We start from the raw sequence: 26,160 nt of genomic DNA on the forward strand, positions 1-26,160 counted from the left end.
GTAGTCTGCCGTCTCACGTGCACTCTATACAATAAGTAGTAGTCTGCTGTCTCACGTGCACTCTATACAATATGTAGTAGTCTGCAGTCTTACGTGCACTCTATACAATATGTAGTAGTCTGTAGTCTCACTTGCACTCTATACAATAAGTAGTAGTCTTCAGTCTCACGTGCACTGTATACAATAAGTAGTAGTCTGCAGTCTCACGTGCACTCTATACAATAAGTAGTAGTCTACGGTCTCACCTGCACTCTATACAATAAGTAGTAGTCTACGGTCTCACGTGCCCTCTATACAATAATTAGTAGTCTGCCATCTCACCTGCACTCTATACAATAAGTAGTAGTCTACGGTCTCACGCGCACTCTACACAATAAGTAGTAGTCTGCAGTCTCACGTGCATTCTATACAATAAGTAGTAGTCTGCAGTCTCACGTGCATTCTATACAATAAGTAGTAGTCTACGGTCTCACATGCACTTTATACAATAAGTAGTAGTCTACGGTTTCACTTGCACTCTATACAATATGTAGTAGTCTGCAGTCTCACGTGCATTCTATACAATATGTAGTAGTCTGCAGTCTCACTAGCACTCTATACAATAAGTAGTAGTCTTCAGTCTCACGTGCACTGTATACAATAAGTAGTAGTCTGCGGTCTCACGTGCACTCTATACAATAAGTAGTAGTCTACGGTCTCACCTGCACTCTATACAATAAGTAGTAGTCTACGGTCTCACATGCCCTCTATACAATAAGTAGTAGTCTGCCGTCTCACGTGCACTCTATACAATAAGTAGTAGTCTGCCGTCTCACCTGCACTCTATACAATAAGTAGTAGTCTTCAGTCTCACGCGCACTCTATACAATAAGTAGTAGTCTTCAGTCTCACGCGCACTCTATACAATAAGTAGTAGTCTGCAGTCTCACGTGCACTCTATACAATAAGTAGTAGTCTGCAGTCTCACGTGCACTCTATACAATAAGTAGTAGTTTACGGTCTCACGTGCCCTCTATACAATAAGTAGTAGTCTACAGTCTCACGTGCACGCTATACAATAAGTAGTAGTCTTCAGTCTCACGCGCACTCTATACAATAAGTAGTAGTCTTCAGTCTCACGTGCACTCTATACATTAAGTAGTAGTCTGCAGTCTCACGTGCACTCTATACAATAAGTAGTAGTCTACGGTCTCACCTGCACTCTATACAATAAGTAGTAGTCTACGGTCTCACGTGCCCTCTATACAATAATTAGTAGTCTGCCATCTCACCTGCACTCTATACAATAAGTAGTAGTCTACGGTCTCACGCGCACTCTACACAATAAGTAGTAGTCTGCAGTCTCACGTGCATTCTATACAATAAGTAGTAGTCTGCAGTCTCACGTGCATTCTATACAATAAGTAGTAGTCTACGGTCTCACATGCACTTTATACAATAAGTAGCAGTCTACGGTTTCACTTGCACTCTATACAATATGTAGTAGTCTGCAGTCTCACGTGCATTCTATACAATATGTAGTAGTCTGCAGTCTCACTAGCACTCTATACAATAAGTAGTAGTCTTCAGTCTCACGTGCACTGTATACAATAAGTAGTAGTCTGCGGTCTCACGTGCACTCTATACAATAAGTAGTAGTCTACGGTCTCACCTGCACTCTATACAATAAGTAGTAGTCTACGGTCTCACATGCCCTCTATACAATAAGTAGTAGTCTGCCGTCTCACGTGCACTCTATACAATAAGTAGTAGTCTGCCGTCTCACCTGCACTCTATACAATAAGTAGTAGTCTTCAGTCTCACGCGCACTCTATACAATAAGTAGTAGTCTTCAGTCTCACGCACACTCTATACAATAAGTAGTAGTCTGCAGTCTCACGTGCACTCTATACAATAAGTAGTAGTCTGCAGTCTCACGTGCACTCTATACAATAAGTAGTAGTTTACGGTCTCACGTGCCCTCTATACAATAAGTAGTAGTCTACAGTCTCACGTGCACGCTATACAATAAGTAGTAGTCTTCAGTCTCACGCGCACTCTATACAATAAGTAGTAGTCTTCAGTCTCACGTGCACTCTATACATTAAGTAGTAGTCTGCAGTCTCACGTGCACTCTATACAATAAGTACTAGTCTTCAGTCTCACGTGCACTCTATACAATAAGTAGTAGTCTGCAGTCTCACGGGCACTCTATACAATAAGTAGTAGTCTGCAGTCTCAAGGGCACTCTATACAATAAGTAGTAGTCTGCAGTCTCACGGGCACTCTATACAATAAGTAGTAGTCTTCAGTCTCACGTGCACTCTATACAATAAGTAGTAGTCTGTAGTCTCATGTGCACTCTATACAATAATTAGTAGTCTGCAGTCTCACGGGCACTCTATACAATAAGTAGTAGTCTGCAGTCTCACGGGCACTCTATACAATAAGTAGTAGTCTGCAGTCTCACGGGCACTCTATACAATAAGTAGTAGTCTTCAGTCTCACGTGCACTCTATACAATAAGTAGTAGTCTGCAGTCTCATGTGCACTCTATACAATAAGTAGTAGTCTGCAGTCTCACGGGCACTCTATACAATAAGTAGTAGTCTGCAGTCTCACGGGCACTCTATACAATAAGTAGTAGTCTGCAGTCTCACGGGCACTCTATACAATAAGTAGTAGTCTTCAGTCTCACGTGCACTCTATACAATAAGTAGTAGTCTGCAGTCTCATGTGCACTCTATACAATAAGTAGTAGTCTGCAGTCTCACGGGCACTCTATACAATAAGTAGTAGTCTGCAGTCTCACGGGCAATCTATACAATAGGTAGTAGTGTGTAGTCTCATGTGGACTGTATCCTATGTGAAAGTTGTAGTATGCAGCACTGTTCTATCGCTGATCTATGTATTCATTTTTTAGGGTCCGAGGAATAAAAGGAGAGGTAGATGGGGGGAATTATCATTTGCATAGAATTCATGCTAATCTGCAAGAGAAATAAATTAGGTCAGACAAAAGACCATTGCTGTCAAAGGAGCTCTCAGCCTTAAACATAGGGTAGCAGAAATGTATCCGACAAGTCTTGTACTTGCGTTTTGCAATAGTGTACGCTGGAGACCTGCAGTCAGTGTTCACATCTTTCATATGGGAATGGTGGGGGTTCCTTTTCCATCACACAAGGAGAATATTGTAATTTAGCTCATCACACTTAATTCCTCAGTGTGTATATAATGTGTACGGGATGATTGCTAAAAAAAAAAAAATGACTCCATCCTTGCATTTTTGTAAGCGAATCACGCTGCCCAGCCATGAAATAGTTGAAAGAAGTTGTTCCAAATTGTATCTTACAGTACATATTTCTGAAAAGCAGTTACCAACTCGTTGAGTTACATTCAATATTTTCAAAACATTATTTTTTTCTTAAATTTACTTTAAAAAAAAAAAAAAATTGCATTTCTTGTGCGCAGAACTATAACAAGGTATCATTTTTTTTCCTTTCTTTGTGGATCTTGTCTTTCACGATTTGCATTATTCCCCCCACACCTCCTGAATATTTATAGGTTCAATAAACGCTTCTCAATAAAGTATATTTATATTTTCAATAAACCTTAGATGCTCCAGCAACTGGTCCCAAACTGTGAGAAAGACGAGACCCTTTTATAATGCATCGCACTAAATCACCAGATCTCATCACCGATTACTTATACAGATATTTTTCTATGTAAAAATGAAAAAAAAAAATTTTTAATTAATCCAAAATAAAGAAATAAAAAGAAAAGAAAATGTAAGTGCATAAATTAAAATTGCATGATACAGATACAAAATTTGTGGGGGGTAGAATATTTGCGAATTAGTGAAGAATAAGATTTGATATTCAGCTAAAAAAAAAGAAAAGAAAGAATAACGGAGGAATATAAATTAGGCTTTGTTATTTCGGATGAAAAAAAATTGACTCTAGTTTTATGCTACCAGTGAGTATTAAAAATTTTCCAAAACAATAAATATTATATATACCGTATGTGTGTATCTGTGTGCACGGTATATCTATGTACCTGTCTAGAATAACAAAAAATAGTATTATTTTAATATTTTTTAATTATGTTTTTTGTATCCTTACTGATACAAGATAATGCCCAATCGTCGTATTTACCTCTTTTTTTCTGCTTTATACAATGCGTCTAACATTTCATCCGCCACGCTCTGGGCTTCGATACCTGTGAAGCTCATTTTTCTTCTCAGGTATTATAATTTGCATTTATTTGGTTTGTCTACGTTGCAGCAACTCGTACTGGCATATATATGTACTGATATTTATTTGTTATTTTTTTTCATTTTTTATTGTACTTTTCAAAAATATCCTTACATGACAATGTAGGAGAGAATGGGAATAATTATACTTGGTGCGACTTAATATTCCAGATTTATTACTTTTTTTTTTCTCTTTTTTTCCATCCTCTTAATTGGTTAAGTGGCGTGCAGTATATTGCTCGGTGTAATCTGTGACAAGTCCTTCAAAGCCTGAAGTGGTCAAGAGTCTCATTTTTCAGGCAAAGCAGTGTAAAATGACTTTTTTTTTTTTTAACCACGTCGACTGCATTCTTTATGTAGATTCCTGTACTCCGATATATCCCCCCTCCGCGCCACTTGTCTGTGAGCGACTTGAGCTTATAAAACAGTTTTACCTCAATGCACTTGGATCCTGCAGCGTGTACAGTATCTGGGGAATGGGATTGATCTATTATTAGAATGCGTTCAGGTGTCGGAGAGCTGGGTTTACAAGGTGTAGCAGAGCTGGATTTGCAAGGTGTAGCACATGCATAGGTGAGTTTGCAAGGTGTAGTAGTGCTGAGTTTGCAAGGTGTAGCACAGCTGCGTTTGCAAGGTTTGGATATAATGTGTTATATATATATATATATATATATATATATATATATATATATATATATATATACATATATATATATATATATATATATATATACACACGCACACATATATATAGATTTACCTAAGACCACACCAGAAAATGTTTGAGCGCCCCAGTTAGTCCACCTTTTAAATAGCCTGAAATCACATTATCATAACTTAGGAGTGAAATGACAAATTCAGCTCAACTACATCTGTGAAACTCCAGTGTGCGAAACAGGAAAAAGCTCAAAACTGTCAGATACTTGGTGCAGGGTTGGGGGTCGGTTTCAGATTTACTGTATATGGCATTTTATAGTGGACTGGTTGGGTTAGCAATATGCGGGTTAGCTCTAACCATCCGATTTAAGAGATCTGTTCTTTTTGCATTCTATAAATTAGGGTAAATGAATAACGACTTGGGCTTAAAACCAAAAAATAATTCAGGTTTCTTGGATACCCGAATTAGCCACTTTTTTTTTTCTGAACTGTGACTGATAAATTACTTAGGAAATAAGTAAGGATATAATGCGAGCGACTTAAACCTATGAACGTCTTTGGAGAACACGGCGACGGGATACCAAGATGTAGCAGCGCTGAACTTGTCATTTAACCCGTTTGTGCATGGATGCGTAGAACTACAATCAGTCCTATGTAAAACAAACAAAAAAAAAGAAACACACCTCAGCTCTGCTTCATGTATAGGAAGCGTGCGGTGAGGTGTGTGTGTGTGTGTGGGGGGGGGGGGGGGTACACCTCTCTTTTTAAGCTCATCCTATTAGCAAAGATTTCATTATGCCGAGAGCAACCATCTGATTGGATGCTGAAACTGGCAGAATTTTTTTTTTTTGCATATTATCGAGAGGAGGGATTGCGTTACTATATCATCAGCTTATACTGTTAGTAATCAATCAGCCCTTTACATTTTCTGTAGGGCCCATAAAGCATTATTTTTATTTATTTATCCCTATGTTTTAGATCCCAATTAAATCTAATTATTTCAGTTATTCATGTTTTTTAATTCCTTTTTTTTCCCTTTTTTTTTAGCCACTTTTCGAAAAGGTGCGCTGCAACCAATTTCTCTGGCTTTCTTACTATACGAATTTGGAAAAGCTGAGCGACTAGTGACTACCCCTGTCTAATGGCGGGCCAATAGCTTGTCACCCAGCTTTCCTAGAGCCAGACACATCCAGGGAGCAGCTGCTGCATTATATGATACTAATGAGCCCGGTGATATTACATGACATATTCATTGTATCCGCCACGAAAACTAAACTTGTGAAGCACCTTGTCTGCCTTGTGTGAAAATATGACATATATTACCAACATGGGAGCCATACTTTCCTTTTTTTTGACAGTTTTGTGGGAAATACGTTGAGAAAAAAAAAAAGAAAAACCTACAGCGCAGAACGGGGTAAACAAAACCTTATTTCCGGGAATTTTTATTTTTAAATAATTAAAATGTATTTCTTAGGCAACCTGTCAAATTTTTTTTCCTAACAATTAATTTAAATTTTCGCAATGTGAGCCTACTAATAGATGTTTGGTATAATGTTCTCACTTAAATTGCAAAAAAAGAAAAAAAATAATAAGATAAAGAATAATTTGCATTTGCCACAATTTTTTTACTTTTCCTAGCAATTAATTACAACCCTGCGTAATCTCGCCGGCTGTTTGTTGTCTGGTACAATACAAGTTACAGTTTGCAGAGGACGTGGCTACGATTGACATTGTGATGGCTGACGCAGTGAAATTTTTAAAAATATTTATTTGTTCCTTCTTTTTCGGAATTTTATTTTATTGTGCTTTTTAATTGTTATTTTTTCATTTTTTTAATACAGTGAGACATAGTGGGTGTATATAATTCATCCGACTGAGAGGATACAGGTATGATCTGGAGTGATATGTACCGCCAAGGGCAAGCTGCATCTCCTGCGACGGGGAGGATGGAGCGGGGGAGGGGAGCATTACAGGAATCAGCGTAGTTATTAAGAGACATTATCTGTTTTTAGACTTGTTTATGCCATTGATAGCTTTAACACAAATATCCTCAGGTGCGCTTTATGGGGTAAAAAAGGTTCAGTTTTTCCTGGGTAGGTTAACACTCAGGTATCTAATACGCACAGGCTGAATCTGTAGCTGTTAAAAATTGAATAGGGTGTTTCCCTTTAAGAATATATACCTGGCAGCTGTGATGGCTGTCACCCAGCTTTCCAAGACCTCTGGGTTATAAATCCACTTAGGGCTCATTTCCACTTGCAAGAGAAAAAACGGTCCGTAATCTGGACCGAAAAAACGGATGTAGAGTATGCGATTGTCATGCGATTGTCATGCGAGTGTTATGCGAGTGCAATGCGATTTTTAATCGCACCATCCGTTTTACATCCGTATGACATCTGTATGCAATCCGTTTTTTTTCTCTGCAACTATTTTTATACAGTCATTTACAGGACCATGGACAGTGTTCTATGCCACAGAATGGTAAGGTATCCGTATAAAACGGATGGAATACGGATGGTCCGTATTCCATGCGTTTTTTTTCTCGCACCCATTGACTTGCATTGGCGAGTCTCGTCCGAGACTCGCAGCAAATCGCAGCATGCTGCGATTTTTTTCTCAGTCCGATTTCGGCTGAGAAAAAAATCGCAAATGAAAAGACACCTATTGAATAACATTGGTCTGAGTGCAATCCGATTTTTTATCGGATTGCTCTCGTCCGTTTTCCTCGCAAGTGGAAATGAGCCCTTAGATATAAGAGGGTAGAGATGTATAAATGGGCGGCTATGATGCCTATACAACTTTGTGATAAAGCTCTGTTTACATCTGCTTTGTGATTTCAGGGAATAGACACTAGTGGAGCCTGACGTACCCGTTTGAAATAATGGGGCCCTTCAGGTTCCTTCAATCTATCCATAATTGTAAGGGGAAGATTACAAGAATTCCGATTGCAACACTGTTTTTCCCATCAAATATGCCAGAATTAATGATGGCCTTAAAGCAATGAGCACACGGCCTTAAACGGAAGGGAACACGGCCTTACAGTGATGCGAACACAGCCTTACAGTGATGCGAACACAGCCTTACACCGATGCGAGCATGGCCTTACAGTGATGCGAACACGGCCATACACCGACGAGAACATGGCCATACACCGATGAGAATACGGCCTTACACTGATGAGAACACGGCCTTACGCCGATGAGAACACGGCCTTACAGTAATGTGAACACAGCCTTACACCAATGAGAACATGGCCTTACACCAATGAGAACACGACCTTATAGTGATGCGAACACAGCCTTACATCAATGAGATCATGGCCTTACACCGATGAGAACACGGGCTTACACCGATGCGAAGACAGCCTAACACCGATGAGAACACGGGCTTACACTGATGCGAACACGGCTTTAAACCGATGCGATCACGGCCTTACACCAATGAGAACACGACCTTACAGTGATGAGAACACGGTCTTACACTGATGCGAACACAGCCTAACACCGATGAGAACACGGGCTTACACTGATGCGAACACAGCCTAACACTGATGAGAACACGTCCTTACACTGATGCGAACACGGCTTTAAACCGATGCGATCACGGCCTTACACTGATGTGAACACAGCCTCACAGCGATGCGAACACGATGTTCTCACAGTCTGAGGCTATGTTCACACGATGCGGTTTTCGCTGCGGATCCGCAGACGTTTTCCATGCAGGGTACAGTACAATGTTACCCTATGGAAAACGAAATCCGCTGTGCCCACTATCCTTTTTTCGGCTTGAAAATCCGCGCGGATTTTCAGCGGAAAAAAAGAAGTAGCATGTCAATTCTTTCTGCGGATTCCGCAGCGGGTTTCCACCTGCACCAATAGGAAAATGCAGCTGGAAACCCGCAGTGGAATCCGCAGTAGAAAAAGGACTGAAAACCGCAGTGAAAACCACCGCAGGTTTTGCACTGCGGTTTTCACAAATCAGGACCTGAAAAATCCGCAGCGAAAAAAGGATCGTGTGAACAAGCCCTGAAACCGAGGTAAACACTCCCTTATACAGATATGACAACGGCCTTAAAGGGGCTGTCCGAGACTTACATTGATATCCGGCACCCCTGCTGATCAGCAGTTCCCGATGTCAACAGCGGCTGGAAGTATTTAGGTGCACAGTTCTGTCAACTGTATAATGGCCGCAGTCAGATAGTACACATCGCCCCCTATTGAGCACTTTTTGGCCGCCGCCAGCACTGGAAACAGCTGATCGATGATCAGATATTGATGGCCTATTCCAAGGAAATCGGTCAGCGTTTCATGAGTGTTTTTTTTATGTGTTATTAGTTTCATCAGAGTTTTGTCAGCGTGAACAGCCCCATTCACTGCTATAGGTGCAAGTGCTGTCTGTGAAAAACATGGATAGCACTTGTACGAGAAAAACTGATGTCTGAATAAGCCCTTGTTTATTTTTTATACATTGCTTATATAGCGCTATCATATTCTGCAGCACTTTACATACATTATCATTGCTGTCCCTAATGGGGCTCCCAATCTAAATTCCCTATCATCCCTTAAACCGATGTGAACACAGCCTTAAACCGATGTGAACACAGCCTTAAACCGATGTGAACACAGCCTTAAACCGATGTGAACACAGCCTTAAACCGATGTGAACACAGCCTTAAACTGACGTGAACACAGCCTTAGGCCGGTTTCACACGTCAGTACCGGAGCCACTGACACACGTAGACACATTAAAATCAATGCATCTGTGCAGATGTCATTTTTTGCGGACCATGTCTCCGTGTGCCAAACACGGAGACATGTCAGTGTTCGTGGGAGCGCACGTATTACACGGACCCATTAAAGTCAATGGGTCCGTGTAAAACACGTACCGCACACGGACGTTCTCCGTGTGCCGTGCAGGAGACAGCGCTCCAGTAAGTGCTGTCCCCCCCACATGGTGCTGAAGCCGCGATTCATATCTTCTGTGCAGCAGCGTTTGCTGTAAAGAAGATATGAATAATCTATTTTTTTAGTGGTATTTCGTGTTTAAAATAAAGCTCCATGTCCCCACCCCCTGTGCGCCCCCCCGCTGTTCTGAAAATACTCACCCGGCTCCCTCGTTGGCTGTCGCTGCTTCCTGTCCTGGCCGCACCTTCTACTGTATGCGGTCACGTGGGGCCGCCGATTACAGTCATGAATATGCGGCTCCACCTCCCATAGGGGTGGAGCCGCATATTCATTACTGTAAATGAGCGGCTCCACGTGACCGAATACAGTAGAAGGTGCGGCCAGGACAGGACACTGCGAGGGAGGCGGGTGAGTATTTTCATAACAGCGGGGGGGCGCACAGGGAGTGGGGACATGGAGCTTTATTTTAAACACGAAATACCACTAAAAAAATGGATCATTCATATCTTCTTTACAGCAAACGCTGCTGCACAGAAGATATGAATCGCGGCTTCAGCACGATGCAGGGGACAGCGCTAAACTTTAGCGCTGTCTCCTGCACGGTGCGTGTGGTACCCAGTCGGCACACGGGCGGCGCTCGTGTGCCACACGGATGGCCTACGTGAGCTCACAGGCACACGGACACGGATAACTCCGGTACCGATTTTTTCCGGTACCGGAATTATCTGGACGTGTGAGACTGCCCTTAAACTGACGTGAACACAGCCTTAAGCCGATGTGAACACAGCCTTAAACTGACGTGAACACAGCCTTAAGCCGATGTGAACGCATCCTTAAAAAAAACAAACAAATTAGTCACAGTTTATTTAGAAAAATGTTTTGAAAACAAAAATATTCTCACGATTTCTCATTTGTTCTATTTCAGCCGAACAGCACCATGTCCAAACGGTAATCACGGATGAAGACGACGGGCTTCCCATCCCAGAGCTGGGGACCATTAGCCTATCCGGCAGCGGGAACGATCCAGACTTGTTAACATGTGGACAGTGTCAAATGAACTTCCCGCTGGGAGACATCTTGGTTTTTATAGAGCACAAGAAAAAACAGTGCGGAGGTCCGAGCGGAGGCTGCTATGAAAAGAGTCTGGATAAAAGTAGTCCTCCGCCCCCATCTCGCTCCGAGCTCAGGAAAGTGGCAGAGCCGGTGGAAATCGGTATCCAAGTCACGCCCGATGAGGAAGACCGTCTTCTCACACCTACGAAAGGAATTTGCCCGAAGCAGGAGAATATTGCAGGTACGGTGCCATTTTTATTTTTTTTCAGCGACCCAAATAGATGAACATCCAAGACCAGATATGGTCAAATGTTATAAACGTCTTGCTTCATTTTTCTTTTTTTTTTAACATCATCATCGATAGATTTATAGTTTAATAAATTAGAAATTTCCATTATTTTAGGATTTGGCATTTTCTGTAGTGATGAGCGAGCATGCTCGGATAAGGTGTTATCTGAGCATGCCCGGGTGCTAACCGCGTGTCTTCGGCATGTTCGAGTTCCTGCGACTGCATGTCTTGCGCTGTTTGACAGCCGCAGCACATGCAGGGATTGCCTAACAGACAGGAAATCCCTGCATGTGTCGCGCTTGTCGAACAGCCGCGGGGACCTGAACATATTTTTCGAGCACTCGTTGGGACCTGAGCATGCTCAGATAACACCTTATCCCAGCACGCTCGCTCATCACTAATCTTCTGCAGCCATAAACACCACCTATATTCACAGATTACCATGCACCATAGTGTTTGTAACACTAGAAAGAAAGGCTGCACCCCAACAGGAGTCTACAGGTTAGAGTCCCCCCTAGTTCTCGGTCTTGGGGTGGGATTACTGAGCGTAGTCGAAGGCACTGACCTCTCCTCTTCTCCGTAGTTATATGTAATAAGCAGTCGTTTAATCATCAGATGAAAGCGTCGCTATCTGGGCTGCTATCATGTGAAGCTGCCGCTTTCATCTGCCTGGCGCGGAGCCTCTCGCTACCTTATGAGTCTGAAGTTGCATTGATTTGCATGTTAGAAGTCGGAGGATTAGCGCTAATCCTAAACCTATTTATCCTGAAGCTGGTGTGAAGGAGAGTTCCTTTTTTACGTTTTCCTAGAATGCAAAACTTGTCATCTTCTCCTCCGCGACTTAGGAAGCGATTAACCACAGGTAATTGGAGATAATTGCCCCATACATAGAGCTGTAGCTGCAGCTCGTGGGGAAACTACAACTCCCAGCAATCCCTCACCACCGCTACGCAGTTCATTACTTGGGATACAAGTTGGGAGTCGGGGTTGCAGATTACTTCTGACTTCTCATCTTTTTGGTCTGCAAATCATGCTGGGTGTTTTAGTTCTACAAAACCTGAAAAGTCATAGTTTTCTGAATACTGATTACAACTCTCCTGTTCTTACATGCTGGGAGTTGTAGTTCCGTAAAATGAGAAAAGCACAAGTTGCTGATTATAACCTCATCTGATCTCAGCATGTTGGGAGTAGTAGTTGCGCAAAACTAAAAAAGTCACAAGTTGCAGATGACATGTTATAACCTCTCCTGTTCTCAGCATGCTGAGAGTTGTAGTTCTAAAACAGCAGGAGAGCAGTAGAATGCGGAGCCCTGGTTCCAAGTCCATGATGGGAGTAGTTGTACTACAATAAATAGAAAGCTAAAACAGGAGAGGTCGTCCTTATTCGGCAGCTTTTAGCAGGTTATGCTAGGAGTGGTAGTTTCGGAACAGGAGGAGGTTGTAGTTTGCAGACCACTGATTGCTTCTACTCTTCACATCTAGTTTACAGTAAGCCATGCTGGGAGTTCTAGTTCTCCAGCGGTCGTGTCAGGTTATTAGGGAGCGGAGCTGGGATTTTCCACATCCCGTTTAGTGCTCTTGTAGGGCGATGGAGGTGCCGCAGCAGCACGGTCTATCAGGACTCACAGCTGCGGTGACAGCGGAGCAGAGGGGTCCGCTCTCCCAGCGCGCTTTTTGCAGATTACTATTGTTAAGCAGCCGCCAAAACACAGTGTCAGATAATAGAGACGTGCATTAGCGAGCGGTATTATTTGTGCTCATATATGACGGATATTCTGATTTCCTCACCGTACTGTCTGGGGGTCTTGGCTTCTCCCTCCTTCGCGGAAGCAAGAACCCGCCATGTGCTCACAACACTTTATTTTTTTTTCTTTGTCAGGAGTTTTCTGGCAACGATTTGCTCACCAAGTTTTAAAGCAATTATAGGTTAATCCCGAAAATAGTAGCAGGGACTTGCTGCGTCAGCTGGAGGGAAAGTTTCTCTTCGTTTTTTTATTTTTGTGGAAAGTGCAGAGAAATTGCAGTTTTCCTATGGCGGGAGGAGCAGGACTAAAGCAGCATCGCATGTAGCAGAGCTGGGTGGGTGAATTGGGCAGTGTTTCTTCTCTTATGAGTTGACTAAATTGCAAACTCAGCTCTGCTACATCTACAGATGTTAGGTTGGGGTTTTTGGCAGAGGATGTAGGTTGGGTTCACATCTACGCTATCATTTCATAAGAATAGACAACCACAAATGAGAGCCAATGGGGTCTTGGGGGGTCTTCTAATATTTTTCCAGCAAATATGTTGAAATCTGGAATGGAACCTTAAAAAATAGGTGTAGATAGATGTAGCAGAGCTGTATATGTTATGTAGTAGCAGAGCTGTATATGTTATGTAGTAGCAGAGCTGTATATGTTATGTTGTTTCTGGGTGTACATCATTTATGTACAGCATAGTTTAGCAAATAGATTTGCAGGACCCGGGCCCAGCAGTCACGTTGGTGGTCTGAGGTCACTGGGCCAGAGCACTAAGACCCTCCTCCTTGGCGCCTCTAATATGGATATATTATGATGCAATGACAAACTCAGCCCTGCTACATTTGTATTTTTTTATGCTGAGTTTTATGGAATAGGATTTGGAGTGAATTTGTTTCTAGATGTAGATGTAATAGAGCTGAATGTAAGGCTGAGAACACCTGCAGTCCTATCCACAATATTGAGATATTATGACATATGACAAACTCAGCCTCGCTGCATTTTTGTACATTGTAGACAGAGTTTTGTTTGAAAGAGTGTATTTATTGATTTAGCAGAGCTAAATATGTTACTCTGGTTCTGGGTCTACATCTGTAATAGGTGTACTGGCTTTTTTAATGGAGAATATTGAGACATTCTGATAAGATGGAATATGACTAACACAGCTCTGCTTCATATGCTGAGGCTGAGTTTTGTTGGAAATAATGACAATGGTTGTATATATGTAGCAAAGCTGAATATCTTATTCACATCATGTAATAGGATAACTGCAGTCCTGTGTAGATTATTAAGATAAGATGATATATGACAAACACAGCTCTGCTGCATTTATACCTTTTAGGCCGAGTTATATTAGAAAGAAATACTAAAACTATATTTAGATGTAGCGGAGCTGAATATCTTACTCAGGTCCTGGGTCTACGTGGGAATACTTACATTTATGATAAGATGACGCATGACAAATACAGCTCTGCTGCATGTATACATTTCAGGTTGAGTTTTACCAGAAACAATTAAGAGGACGGCTGTATGTAGAAACAGCAGAGCTGAATTTAGTTAACTGCAGTCCTGTGTAGAATATTAAGATATTAGGATAAGATGATATATTACAAACACAGCTCTGCTGAATTTATACTTTTTAGGCTGAGTTATATTAGAAAGAAAAGAATGGATGTATATATTGATGTAGCAGAGCTGAATATCTTACTCAGGACTTGGATCTATATATATCATAAGTGTATACCTGCTTTTTATGCAAAACATTGTTATAAAATGAAAGCTGCATTAATATATTTCAGGCTGAGTTTTATTGGAAACAATTAAGAGAACGGTTGTATGTAGATGTAGCAGAGATGAATGTTCTCATTACATCACCAGTACTAACAATATATGGTCAAATTCCTTTAATCTGGCATCTGATTATCCAGAAATTCTGATAATTTCCAGGAGTGTCCCGTTAAATGACCCAGAATATCCGATGCCGGATTATAGGAACTTTTAATTGATTGATGTTATATATTATCCCTCCTGCGTTTTTAGGAGAAATGATCTGATAGTGGCGGGATGGCGGTGCAGAGTGGTGGCGGGCATTCTGGGCACGGGAGATAAACATTTGCCACTAGCGCATAGAAAAGCGTTTTTAATTATGTTATTACAAATGGAGATTAGTTAACGCTGTTTATAGCCACCATTGATTGTTGAATGGGACGGCCGGGATTATTGCTTTTTTTTAAAGTTATGACAGCTAATTATCAACGCTGTCATTGGCTAAATATGTCCCCGTTATTGCTGTATACCACAACGGGCTTTACTTGTAACAAGGCAGCTGCCTGACGCTCATTGTATCCGCTTAGGACTCTTCGTATTCCAAATTCCAGGCACTTCCTCGGTTCCTCTTGCTTGGCATGTGGAAGGTTTGCACGGTCATCTGCAGGAGAAAACCTGCGGAGACACCTGATGTTGCTGCTGCTAAATAGAAGCTGCGGTCTAATCATCGGAAGGGCAGATCACCGAGAACACAGAAAAGGGGGTAATTAGAGGGAAGAGTCCAAAAGAGTGGACCCCTGAAGTCACCACAGGACAAAAACCCAAATGCCTAATGTCTGCTCAATTTCATGCAATTTATTGCTCTCTGTTATCAGCCATTTCAGGTTGGAGAGAGGATGACTGGCTAACAAATCACTAAGAATGTGTGCTACATTTTCCATTTCTCCAAACTTTTAGAAAAGTTGTTTCAATAGGTAGAGCGCTTTAAACACTGATGACATGAATTTTACCGTCCCTTTAAGGGGGCGATTACAGGTACATGGGGCGAATCCGTAATGACCATACATTTACAGTTGGCCACCATGGCTGATCATTTGTGCTGTGATCTATTAAAATGACCTTTTTTACATGATACAAATGGTAGAAAACATGGCAAACATTTAAAGGGGAAGTGGCTCATTATCAGCGCTCGGGTGAATGCGCACACTCACACCTGTGTATGTCAATTGTTACAGCTTTTGTCAGTTTTTGCAAAATTGCGTGAGATATATTACAGCATGGTGAAACTAACCTCTGACTGATAACATAGAACAATGGATTAAAGGGTTATTCCCAAAATATTATGCTCTGCCCTATCCACGGCACGGGATAGGAGATAACTTGCTGATCTTTCTGTGGGTGCTGAGCTCATTTTTTTCCAGCAGTCCCATAGACAATGAATAGAATGGAAGACTATTGTGTGTACCTTTGTTTTAAAATGGTCTGAAGCACCTGGTTTCTTGGTTCCAGAGCCCTGAGGAGTCCAGTAGTTACACCCATATCTATGAGGATAGGATATAACTTGCTGATCTCTCTGTGAGCGCTGCACTTGTTTTTTTTTTGGCAGTCCCATAGACAGTGAATGGAGCGTATGACAAGTGTGTGCACCTCTGCCCTATTGAAGACGAGCCCGTAGAGTTTGGCTCCTCCATTCCAGAACACTGAGGATCCCAGTAGTTAGACCCTTATCTATCAGGATAGGAGATGACTTGCTGATATCTAGGTGGGCACTATGCTTTTCTCCAACTGTGGAATACCAACAAATGGAGTGTGTGCACCTTCATTCTATTTAAAAGATGGTCTGCAAAGCCTGGTTTCTTGGTTTCAGAGACTGGAGGCTTCCAGGGGTTAGACCCCTATCTATCAGGATTGGAGATAATTTTCAGATCTCTGGGTGGTCGCTACTCTCCATTTTCTCCGGCAGTCCAATAAACAATGAATGGAGTGTTTGTGGCTACGTTTCATTCAAGATGGTCCACAAAGCCTGGTTTTTCGGTTCTAGAACCCTGAGGATCCCAGCAGTTAGATCACTAGCGATCAGGATAGGGGATAATTTGATATTTTGGGAGTAGCCTTATCAATTTACCTGCAGAGAAACATGAGGATAAATTAGAGTTAAGGGTTAGTGAACCCTTTAAATGTGTGGCCCTAATAGGTGTTGCTACAGATCCCCAAATTTTTTTTAGATCCTATTGAAGAAATTATTTTTAGAAGTGACTTTCTGGCCACCCTGTACAGTCCAGTAGCCACCCACTTACATATGTATTCGCCAAAGTACTGAAAACCTGACATTCCTGGTATATTTAGAGCAAGGTATGAGGTGTGTCATCGGCCATCTGTCACACTTTTACAGTTCAGTTCCATGGAATAGATTAGATAAGGGGCCCGGGTCATCACAAGACAGCATTCTTCACAAGGAAATAACTTGGGCTGGATGGTCACTGTTCATCCATTCCCCTGGTACGCTCACCAGGAAACATCTCACAAAATAAATCCAGTTTATACGCTCAGTTGCTCATGCTGGTATTTTTGTAGCCGGGTAATATAGTCATCGTCCAGAGCTCAAGGACAACACAAAAGTTCACTATATCTTCTCTTTTTTTTATCGTGTAGGGACTGAAGGTATTTTAGCTCTTTTCTAAGCTACAAACACCCTCTAGTGTCCTATATGATATATATATATATATATATATATATATATATATATATATATACTAATTTACTTTGGAAAAATTTTGGTAAAATTTTGTCAAATTGTGGAAGAAAAATCAGACCTCAAACAACCCTGTCTTGGCTTGAGTGAAGTCCATGGCAGGATGACTAAAGGTAGAGATGGCATTTGAATCAAGTCTTATTAGAGATTGTGATGCCACAAGAGGTTGAGTAGAAACATTGACCAGGTTGGGTACCCACAAATTTTCAATTTTGGTAGAAATAAGTGAATTTGGTAGAGAGATAGAAAATCAGATATGCTCCGGTTAGAATAGATAAGGTGGTACCTAATATCTGCTACTCAGTATCAAAAATGAGATTCCCACTCGACTTTTCTCATCTCCCACAGTCCGACTTTCTCTTCTTGGGAAATAGGAACTGTTTTTTGAGAAGGTCCTTGTAGTCATATTATGTCATATCAATGGAAAACTTAGAAGACAATGGGAAAAATGTACAAAAACTAGAAAGTTTGATACTGATTGTCCAATCTCAAGGCCAAATTCACCATTTTACAGGAGCTTCATATACGCTACCTCGTAGATGTCCGTCCAAACATTAATGGGGCCAAAAATTGATGAGGGATAGGGACCATGTCCAAGAACTGTAAGCTCATAGTATTGCTCTCGGAGAGCATATAGTCTCTCTAAGCACCAAACCAGGGTCTTCACTTTAGTTTTTTACCACTTAAAAGGTCAATGGATAGAAGTCTCACAGCTTTTCACCTTCTTGTCTACCTTCACCCTTTGTAAAGTTTTGTCCATTGTTTTTTTTCATTGTCCAATGCCCATTAATTCTTTAAAAGAATCGTGTACAGCTATGTTACATTCCGTGACTACACCTCTCCAGGATTTTAAGGGCAGGGGTTTTTGAAGGGGCCAGAGTGGAAAAGAATGTAGCACATGACATGTTATTACTGATACGAACCACCTGCACATTATCTATATTATCTGCGTCCAGTCCTTTTTTAAATTATCTTTAGCAACTATTCAAAAAATGTACTGTGTTATTGTAAAAATACATTTCACACACATACTGAGAATGTATTGTTTACAGCAAGGTCAGAGCCGGGCAGAACCTCGAAACTGTAAAACTTTGCTAAATCCCTCCGGCCGGATTAACCTGTTGAATATACTGTACCGGTTTCAGGTGTTTGTGCAAATTCGGGAAATAGATTGAATTTTGGGTTGAAGTTCATGAGCCCAGACCTAAAAAAGTTCTTTTAGAACTACTCAATGCAAATATGAAAATAAGGCCCCTTTCAGCAGCTGCCTGACGCTACCACTCCGTTAACCACCTCGACAGGAAGTTATGGTGCACCACATTTCACGTTCATGACATAAGTACATTTTCTTCGACCTTATTTGCAGCACCAGTGGAGAACTTTGACAAAGATCTGCTAAGATCGAAACGCGTAGCTCGTTTCCTACCGTGCCATGAAGAGTTATTCAGCCCGTGTTTTTAATATGGATCAATAAAGAATCGGAATTTTACAATTTGGAGCTGGAACGAATCCTTTCTTCCTTTACCAGTGGAGAACACCTGCCAACGTAGGTTATCACTACCCACTAACATGGAGACAAAGCCAAATTAAAATGGTCCTACTGTCTCCAAAGGCCTAATAGCCAAAGTCTAAGCAGGAGGCAGGCATGCCCTTGGGGGCAACGGACCAATTTTGTAAATGTTGTCATTTGCTTCCTCTTACTTCAAACTCCAGCATGGTTTCGTTTCCCACATGTGATATCAGACTCAGAGGTTACAGTTAGTGTTTCACATGGTGAGGGTCATGGGTTCCTGTCTTACCAGGGCAATATCTGCATAAAATATGTGTTCTCACGGGTTCCATACGGTTGCCCTACTTTACTTTCAAACCCAAAAACAGATTGGTCCGTGCTGTGTGGGAAAATTAGATGGTGAATTCGTCCAACTGTTGGGATTGACTGATGTTGGAACATTGATAAATCCTCCTCTCATGCTACATTAACGCCAACCCGCTTCCTGCAGCATGGTGCCGCCTTAACGCTTCCTGCTGTGTACAGCATTGGTTTCCTACTCTTTTCGACACCCCACATTTTGTTACTATCAAATTTCATCTGGGCCTTGTGCTGGTGCGACCATGCAACATGCTGAAACATTATCACACCTTCTGCCGTCTCCTACTACACCAGCATCACTCCTCCTACAACACGCCAGGACGAGCAAGATTCACGCCTACTATATGCCAGTGCCTGCCAGCATCACACCTCCTGTTACCAGAACTCTAAGCCAAAAGATAGCTCCGCACCGCCGTCACACCCTGTACGGCAGAGCCTGGACAGCTACTGTCATACGTCAAACTACGCACCCTGAGATCTCTGTCTGTACAGGGTCATCTACCTAACAAGCAATGCCACTACTGTCCGTCACTTATCTACACTATTACAGTAACGATCTCAAGCCTATTATATCCTATCTATGTATTATCTATCTATTATATATCTATCTATTATCTATCCTATTATCTATCTATTATCTATCAAATATCTATTATCTATCTATCTATCTATCATCTATCTATTATATATCTATCTATTATTTATTATCTATCATCTATCTATTATCCGTCATCTATCTATTATCTATCTATCTATCTATCAAATATCTATTATCTATCAATCATCTATCTTTTATATATCTACTAGATGGTGGCCCGATTCTAACGTATTGGGTATTCTAGAATATACATGTCCACGTAGTATATTGCCCAGCCCACGTAGTATATTGCCCAGCCCACGTAGTATATTGCCCAGCGACGTAGTATATTGCCCAGCCACGTAGTATATTGCCCAGTGACGTAGTATACAGCACAGAGCCACGTAGTATATTGCACAGCGACGTAGTATACAGCACAGAGCCACGTAGTATATTGCACAGCGACGTAGTATACAGCACAGAGCCACGTAGTATATTGCCCAGCCATGTAGTATATTGCCCAGCCACGTAGTATATTGCCCAACCACGTAGTATATTGCACAGCGACGTAGTATACAGCACAGAGCCACGTAGTATATTGCCCAGTGACGTAGTATATTGCCCAGCCCACGTAGTATATTGCCCAGCGACGTAGTATATTGCCCAGCCACGTAGTATATTGCCCAGTGACGTAGTATACAGCACAGAGCCACGTAGTATATTGCACAGCGACGTAGTATACAGCACAGAGCCACGTAGTATATTGCCCAGCCACGTAGTATATTGGCCAGTCATGTAGTATATTGCCCAGCTACGTAGTATATTGCCCAGCCACGTATGTCACAGGTTAAAAAATAAACATATACTCACCTTCGGAGGGCCCCTTGTAGTCCTGTTGCCTCCTTCTCGCGCAGGCGCGCAGGACCTGTAATGACGTCGCGGTCACATGACCGTGTCGCAGTCACATGACCGTGACGTCACGGCAGGTCCTTCTTGCGCAGGCGCGCAGGACCTGTGCTGACGTCGTGGTCACATGACCGTGACGTCATGGCAGGTCCTTCTCGCAGACCATCCTTGCCACCGGAACCTGCCGCTTGCATGGAGCGGTCACCGGAGCGTCGTGAGGAGCGGGAAAGGTGAGTATATAATAATTTTTTATTTTTTTTATTATTTTTAACATTAGATATTTTTACTATTGAGGCTGTGTCACACAGGGTTAATAGCGGCGGTAACGGAGTGAGTTACCCGCGGCATAACGCGGTCCGTTACTGCCAGCATTAACCCTGTGTGAGCGGTGACTGGAGTGGAGTATGGAGCGGGCACTGACTGCAGGGGAGTAGGGAGGGACTAATCGGACTGTGACCGTCGCTGATTGGTCGCGGCGGCCATGACAGGCAGCTGGCGAGACCAGTCAGTGACTTAGATTCCATGACAGTTAGAGGCCGCGACCAATGAACATCCGTGACAGAAAGAAAGACAGAAGGACAGAAAGACGGAAGTGACCCTTAGACAATTATATAGTAGATCTATTATCTATCTATTATATATCTATCTATTATCTATCTATTATATATCTATTATCTATCTATTATTTATCTATCTATCAAATATCTGTTATCTATCTAGTATCTATCATCTATCTATCTATTATTTATTATCTATCTATTATCTATCTATCATCTATCTATTATCTATCTATTATCTATCTATCCTATTAGCTGTCTATTCTCTATATATTATCTATCTATCAAATATCTATTATCTATCTATTATCTATCTATTATATATCTATTATCTATTATATATCCATCTATTATCTATCTATTATCTATATATCAAATATGTATTATCTATCATCTATCTATTATATATCTATTATCTATCTATTTATTATCTATCTATCAAATATCTGTTATCTATCTAGTATCTATCTATCTATTATCTATCTATTATTTATTATCTATCTATCTATCTATCTATCTATCATCTATCTATCAAATATCTATCTATCTATCTATTATCTATTATATAGCTATCTAGTATCTAGCTATTATCCCTTTCCTTTTTCTTTCTTTCTTTCTCTCTTTCTTTCTCTTTCTTTCTTTCTTTCTTTCTTTCTTTCTTTCTTTCTTTTTTCTTTCCTCTTTCTTTTTTTTTTTTTCTTTCTTTCCTTCTTTCCTATTTTTCCTTTCTTTCTTTCTCTTTCTTTCTTTCTTTCTTTCTTTTCTGTCTCTTTCTTTCTCTCTCGCTCTCTCTTACTCTGTTTTTCTTCTTTGTACTTTCTATTCCTCTTTCTTCTTTCCTTTTCTCTTTTATTTTCTTTCCTCTTTCTTCTCTTTCTTTCCTCCCTTCCTTTATATCTATCTATCTATCTATCTATCTATCTATCTATCTATCTATCTATCTATCTATCTATCTATCATCCGCAGGGACCTTCACATTTGATGTGGTTACTTAGTGTGGTATTATTCATGTTCTACCTCTCAAAATCTAAAACTAATCCCACAGTATATAAGGACCAGTACCCCCAGTATTTCACCAACTTCTTTTGTATTCTCTTCTCTAGAGCTAATTACGTCTCCATCGCACAGGGGAGAAAGCTAAAAAAGTGGGTGGAGAATCTGGGGATTTGGAATCCGGAAATCCCTGAGATGTAATGAAAACAGAACGGACTTTTCACTCGCGCTGTGTCTTGCTGGCAGCGAGTTCGCTTTCACGAGCCAATGTTTTTATTGTTGGTGTGCTCTAGACAAGTAGTGGGAACGACTCGTTAACCCTTCTCACTGGCTTAAAAATAGATCTATATCGCCAAACCTAGCAGATTTATAAAAAAATTTAAAAAATGAGCATGTAACCCTCTGGCCACGTGCACACATTGCGGAAAGTGGTGCGGATTTTTCTGGACTGATTTTGGTAAATCCGCAGGTAAACCGCACTGCGGATTACCTGTGGAATTACCACGGGTTTTTTTGCAGATTTTGTGCGGATTGCACCTGTGGTTTTACACCTGCGGATTCCTATTATGGATCAGGTGTAAACCGCTGCGGAATCCGCACAAAGAATTGACATGCTGCAGAATAAACAATGCTACGTTTCCGCGCGTTTTTTTCCGCAGCATGTGCACTAAGGATTTTGTTTTCCATAGGTTTACATGGTACTGTAAACTCAGGGAAAACTGCTGCGAATCTGCAACGGCCAATCCGCTGCGGATTGACAAAATCCGCAACGTGTGCACATAGCCTTTATGTCCAGACCGAATCTGCGGTGCATTGTGGGTCCTTTCATTTCTACAAAGGGTCAGCCATATGCACAGCAGATGTTAAAGCCTGTGCGGACAACGCTTCTTTTTTCTTTGCAGCCATTAAAATACTGGCCGTGAGGACTGTCACAGTGTATCACCACTTTGCAGGCATAATTGGTATATGAATATATTAGCATATTTTACAGAGACGCTGCTAAAAATAAAGTTCCCACGGTGTCGTTTTCACGTATTTATTAATTTGTTCCAATTGCTGGATGTCCATTCAGCTCGTTATATTTTTTTTTTTTGTGGTCTGAAACTTATTGTTGTGTTTCTGCATTCAGGATAGACTCAACCGTCATCGGATTCATTAAGGGTCAGAGTCCATCTTAGTCGCGTCGTACGACGCACTGTGTCATTTTGGAGAAAAAATGCATCCTGCAAAGTTGCCCGCAGGATGCGTTTTTTCTCCATAGGGTTGCATTAGCGACGCATTGCCACACATCGCATCTGTTGTGCGACTGATGCGTCGTGTTTTGGCGGACCGTTGGCACAAAAAAAGTTACATATATCTTTTTTTGTGTGTCATGTCCGCCATTTCCGACCGCGCATGCGCAGCCGGAACTCCGCCCCCTCCTCCCCGGACCTTACAATGGGGCAGCGGAAGCGTTGAAAAACTGCATCCGCTGCCCCCGTTGTGCTTTTTTTTTCACAGCATGCGTCGGTACGTCGTGTGTCGTATGACGCTAGTGTGAAAGTAGCCTTAGTCAGTAGCAGAAGCTGCATCTTTGGGTCATGGTTTAAAAAAAAAAAAAAAAAAAAAAAAGTCAATTTTTTTTAGATCAATGGGGCAATGACTATTTTTGACTATATTTTTTTACTTATGTTTTCTTTCAAGAGCCAAAGCAATGTAAGGGCTGTCCCACACGTCCAGATAATTCCGGTACCGGAATAAATCGGTACCGGAGTTATCCGTGTCCGTGTGCCTGGGAACTCACGGAGGCCATACCTGCGGCACACGTGTGCCGCCCGTATGGCGAGTGGGTACCACACGGAGCGTGTGGTACCCACTCTGCATGGTGCTGAAGCTGCGATTCATATCCTCTCTGCAGTAACGTTTGCTGCAGAGAAAATATGAAGAATAGTGTTAAAAATAAAGATTTAGGTGTCCGCCGCCCCCCCACCCCCTGTGCGCCCCCCCGCTGGTCAGAAAATACTTACCCGGGTCCCCCGTCGGCTGTCGCTCCTTCTTGGTCTTGCCGCGGCTTCTCCTGCATGCGGTCACGTGGGCCCGATCATTTACAGTCATGAATATGTGGCTCCACCTCCCATAGGGGCGGAGCCGACTATTCATGATTGTAATTGATCGGCCCCACGTGACCGCATACAGTAGGAGGCGCGGCCAGACCAGGAAGGAGCGACAGCCGACGGGGGACCCGGATAAGTATTTTCTGACCAGCGGGGGGGCGCACAGGGGGTGGGAGGGCGGCGGACACCTAAATCTTTATTTTTAACACTATTCTTCATATTTTCTCTATAGCAAACGCTGCTACAGGGAAGATATGAATCGCGGCTTCAGCACCATGTGGGGGGGACAGCGCTTACTGTAGCGCTGTCTCCGGCACGCACACGGACCCCAGACGGAGAATGTCCGTGTGAGGTCCGTGTTTTACGCGGACCCATTGACTCTATTGGGTCCGTGTAAAACGTGCGCTCCCACGAACACTGACATGTCTCCGTGTTTGGCACACGGAGACACGGTCCGCACACGGTCCGCAAAAAATCAATGACATCTGAACAGATGCATTGATTTTTATGGGTCTACGTGTGTCAGTGTCTCCGGTACGTGAGGAAACTGTCACCTCACGTACCGGAGCCACTGACGTGTGAAACCGGCCTAAGGGAAATGACCGTGTGGGTGTAAAGGAGCTCAACCTGAAACGCAACAGTTCAGTCAATGCCAAAAGCTGCAGTTTTTTGTGTCTTGTGCAGCAAAAAAATACAATTATATTTTTGCATTTAGGGTAAGCTCACACAGGGCGTTTTTGCTGCTTTTTTTTTCTGTAGCAAAACCTGATCTTCTTGGCAGGAAAGAAGCTGCATCAAAAACGCAGGCTTACGTGCGTTTTTTGTTGCATATTTGATGCGTTTTTGGTGCGTTTTTTTCTCTTTGTCCATGCTAATGTCCTCGAATTTTCAGCAGCAAAAACGCAGCAAATAATGATACCTGTGTTTTTGCAGCGTTTTTTCAACACCCATTCAAGTCAATGGTTACAAAAGGCTGAAAAAACGCAGAAAAAAACGCTGAAAGAAGTGACATGCTCTATGTCCAAAAAACGCAGCACAGCACAAAATACTGATCACACAAAAAACCAATGTGTGTGCATGAGATTTTTGAAATCTCATAGGCTTTGCTGGTACTTTAAAAAGCAGCTGAAAATTAGCGTAAAAAAAGCAACAAAAAAATGCAGCAAAAACGCCCAGTGTGAACTTACCCTTAGGTTAATAGACAACAGATCAATAAGAGCTTAGATCCAAATGCAATAGTTTTATTAGTTCCAACCATTCTTGTTACAAATAAAAAGCCATTTTTTTTAGATATTTACGTCAGTGAACAACAGATTGGACCCAGGTTCGCAACTTCTATTTTTCATCATGTTGTATAGACATGTATTTTCTGTTAAGTTAGCCAACTGACCCAAATGACCCTGTGAGCCTAATGGGGCTGAAACCGAAATGCAACAGTTCAGTCAGTTCCCAAAAAACAATACATTTAGGACAACAGATTGGACAACGGATGCACAAAAGACATCGGTTTTGTAATCAATCGTCCAATCTGTTCCAATCTTGAAACCCACAATGGATTTTTTTTCCCAGTGACTTTAATGGTAATTTATTTAAATTATGATATATGTTTTTTTCAATCTGTGTGAATTAGTTATTCAAAGGGCTATTTTTTTTACATTTTAGTTAACGGTAGACAGATTGGGCAACTTCTATTTTTGTCATCATGATGTTTTGACATATATTTTCCAAAATTAGGAAAAAAGTTAGGGAGAAATGATCTAACAAGGCTCCAACCAAAAT

The 26,160-nt window shown here is 41.7% G+C and overlaps 1 protein-coding gene across 3 annotated transcripts in view; it reads left to right on the plus strand.

Annotated features, from left to right (window-relative positions):
• Positions 1-26,160, plus strand: part of BCL11B (BCL11 transcription factor B) — a 117,599-nt gene that overhangs the window by 11,612 nt on the left and 79,827 nt on the right. For all 3 annotated transcript variants that reach the window (XM_077267355.1, XM_077267357.1, XM_077267356.1), the window contains exon 2: positions 10,715-11,083. In XM_077267355.1, the coding sequence (XP_077123470.1) occupies positions 10,715-11,083 (369 nt within the window). The remainder of the gene's footprint in view (positions 1-10,714; positions 11,084-26,160) is intronic.

Source organism: Ranitomeya variabilis, chromosome 1 (assembly GCF_051348905.1).
Source record: "Ranitomeya variabilis isolate aRanVar5 chromosome 1, aRanVar5.hap1, whole genome shotgun sequence".
Classification (NCBI taxonomy): Eukaryota; Metazoa; Chordata; class Amphibia; order Anura; family Dendrobatidae; genus Ranitomeya; species Ranitomeya variabilis.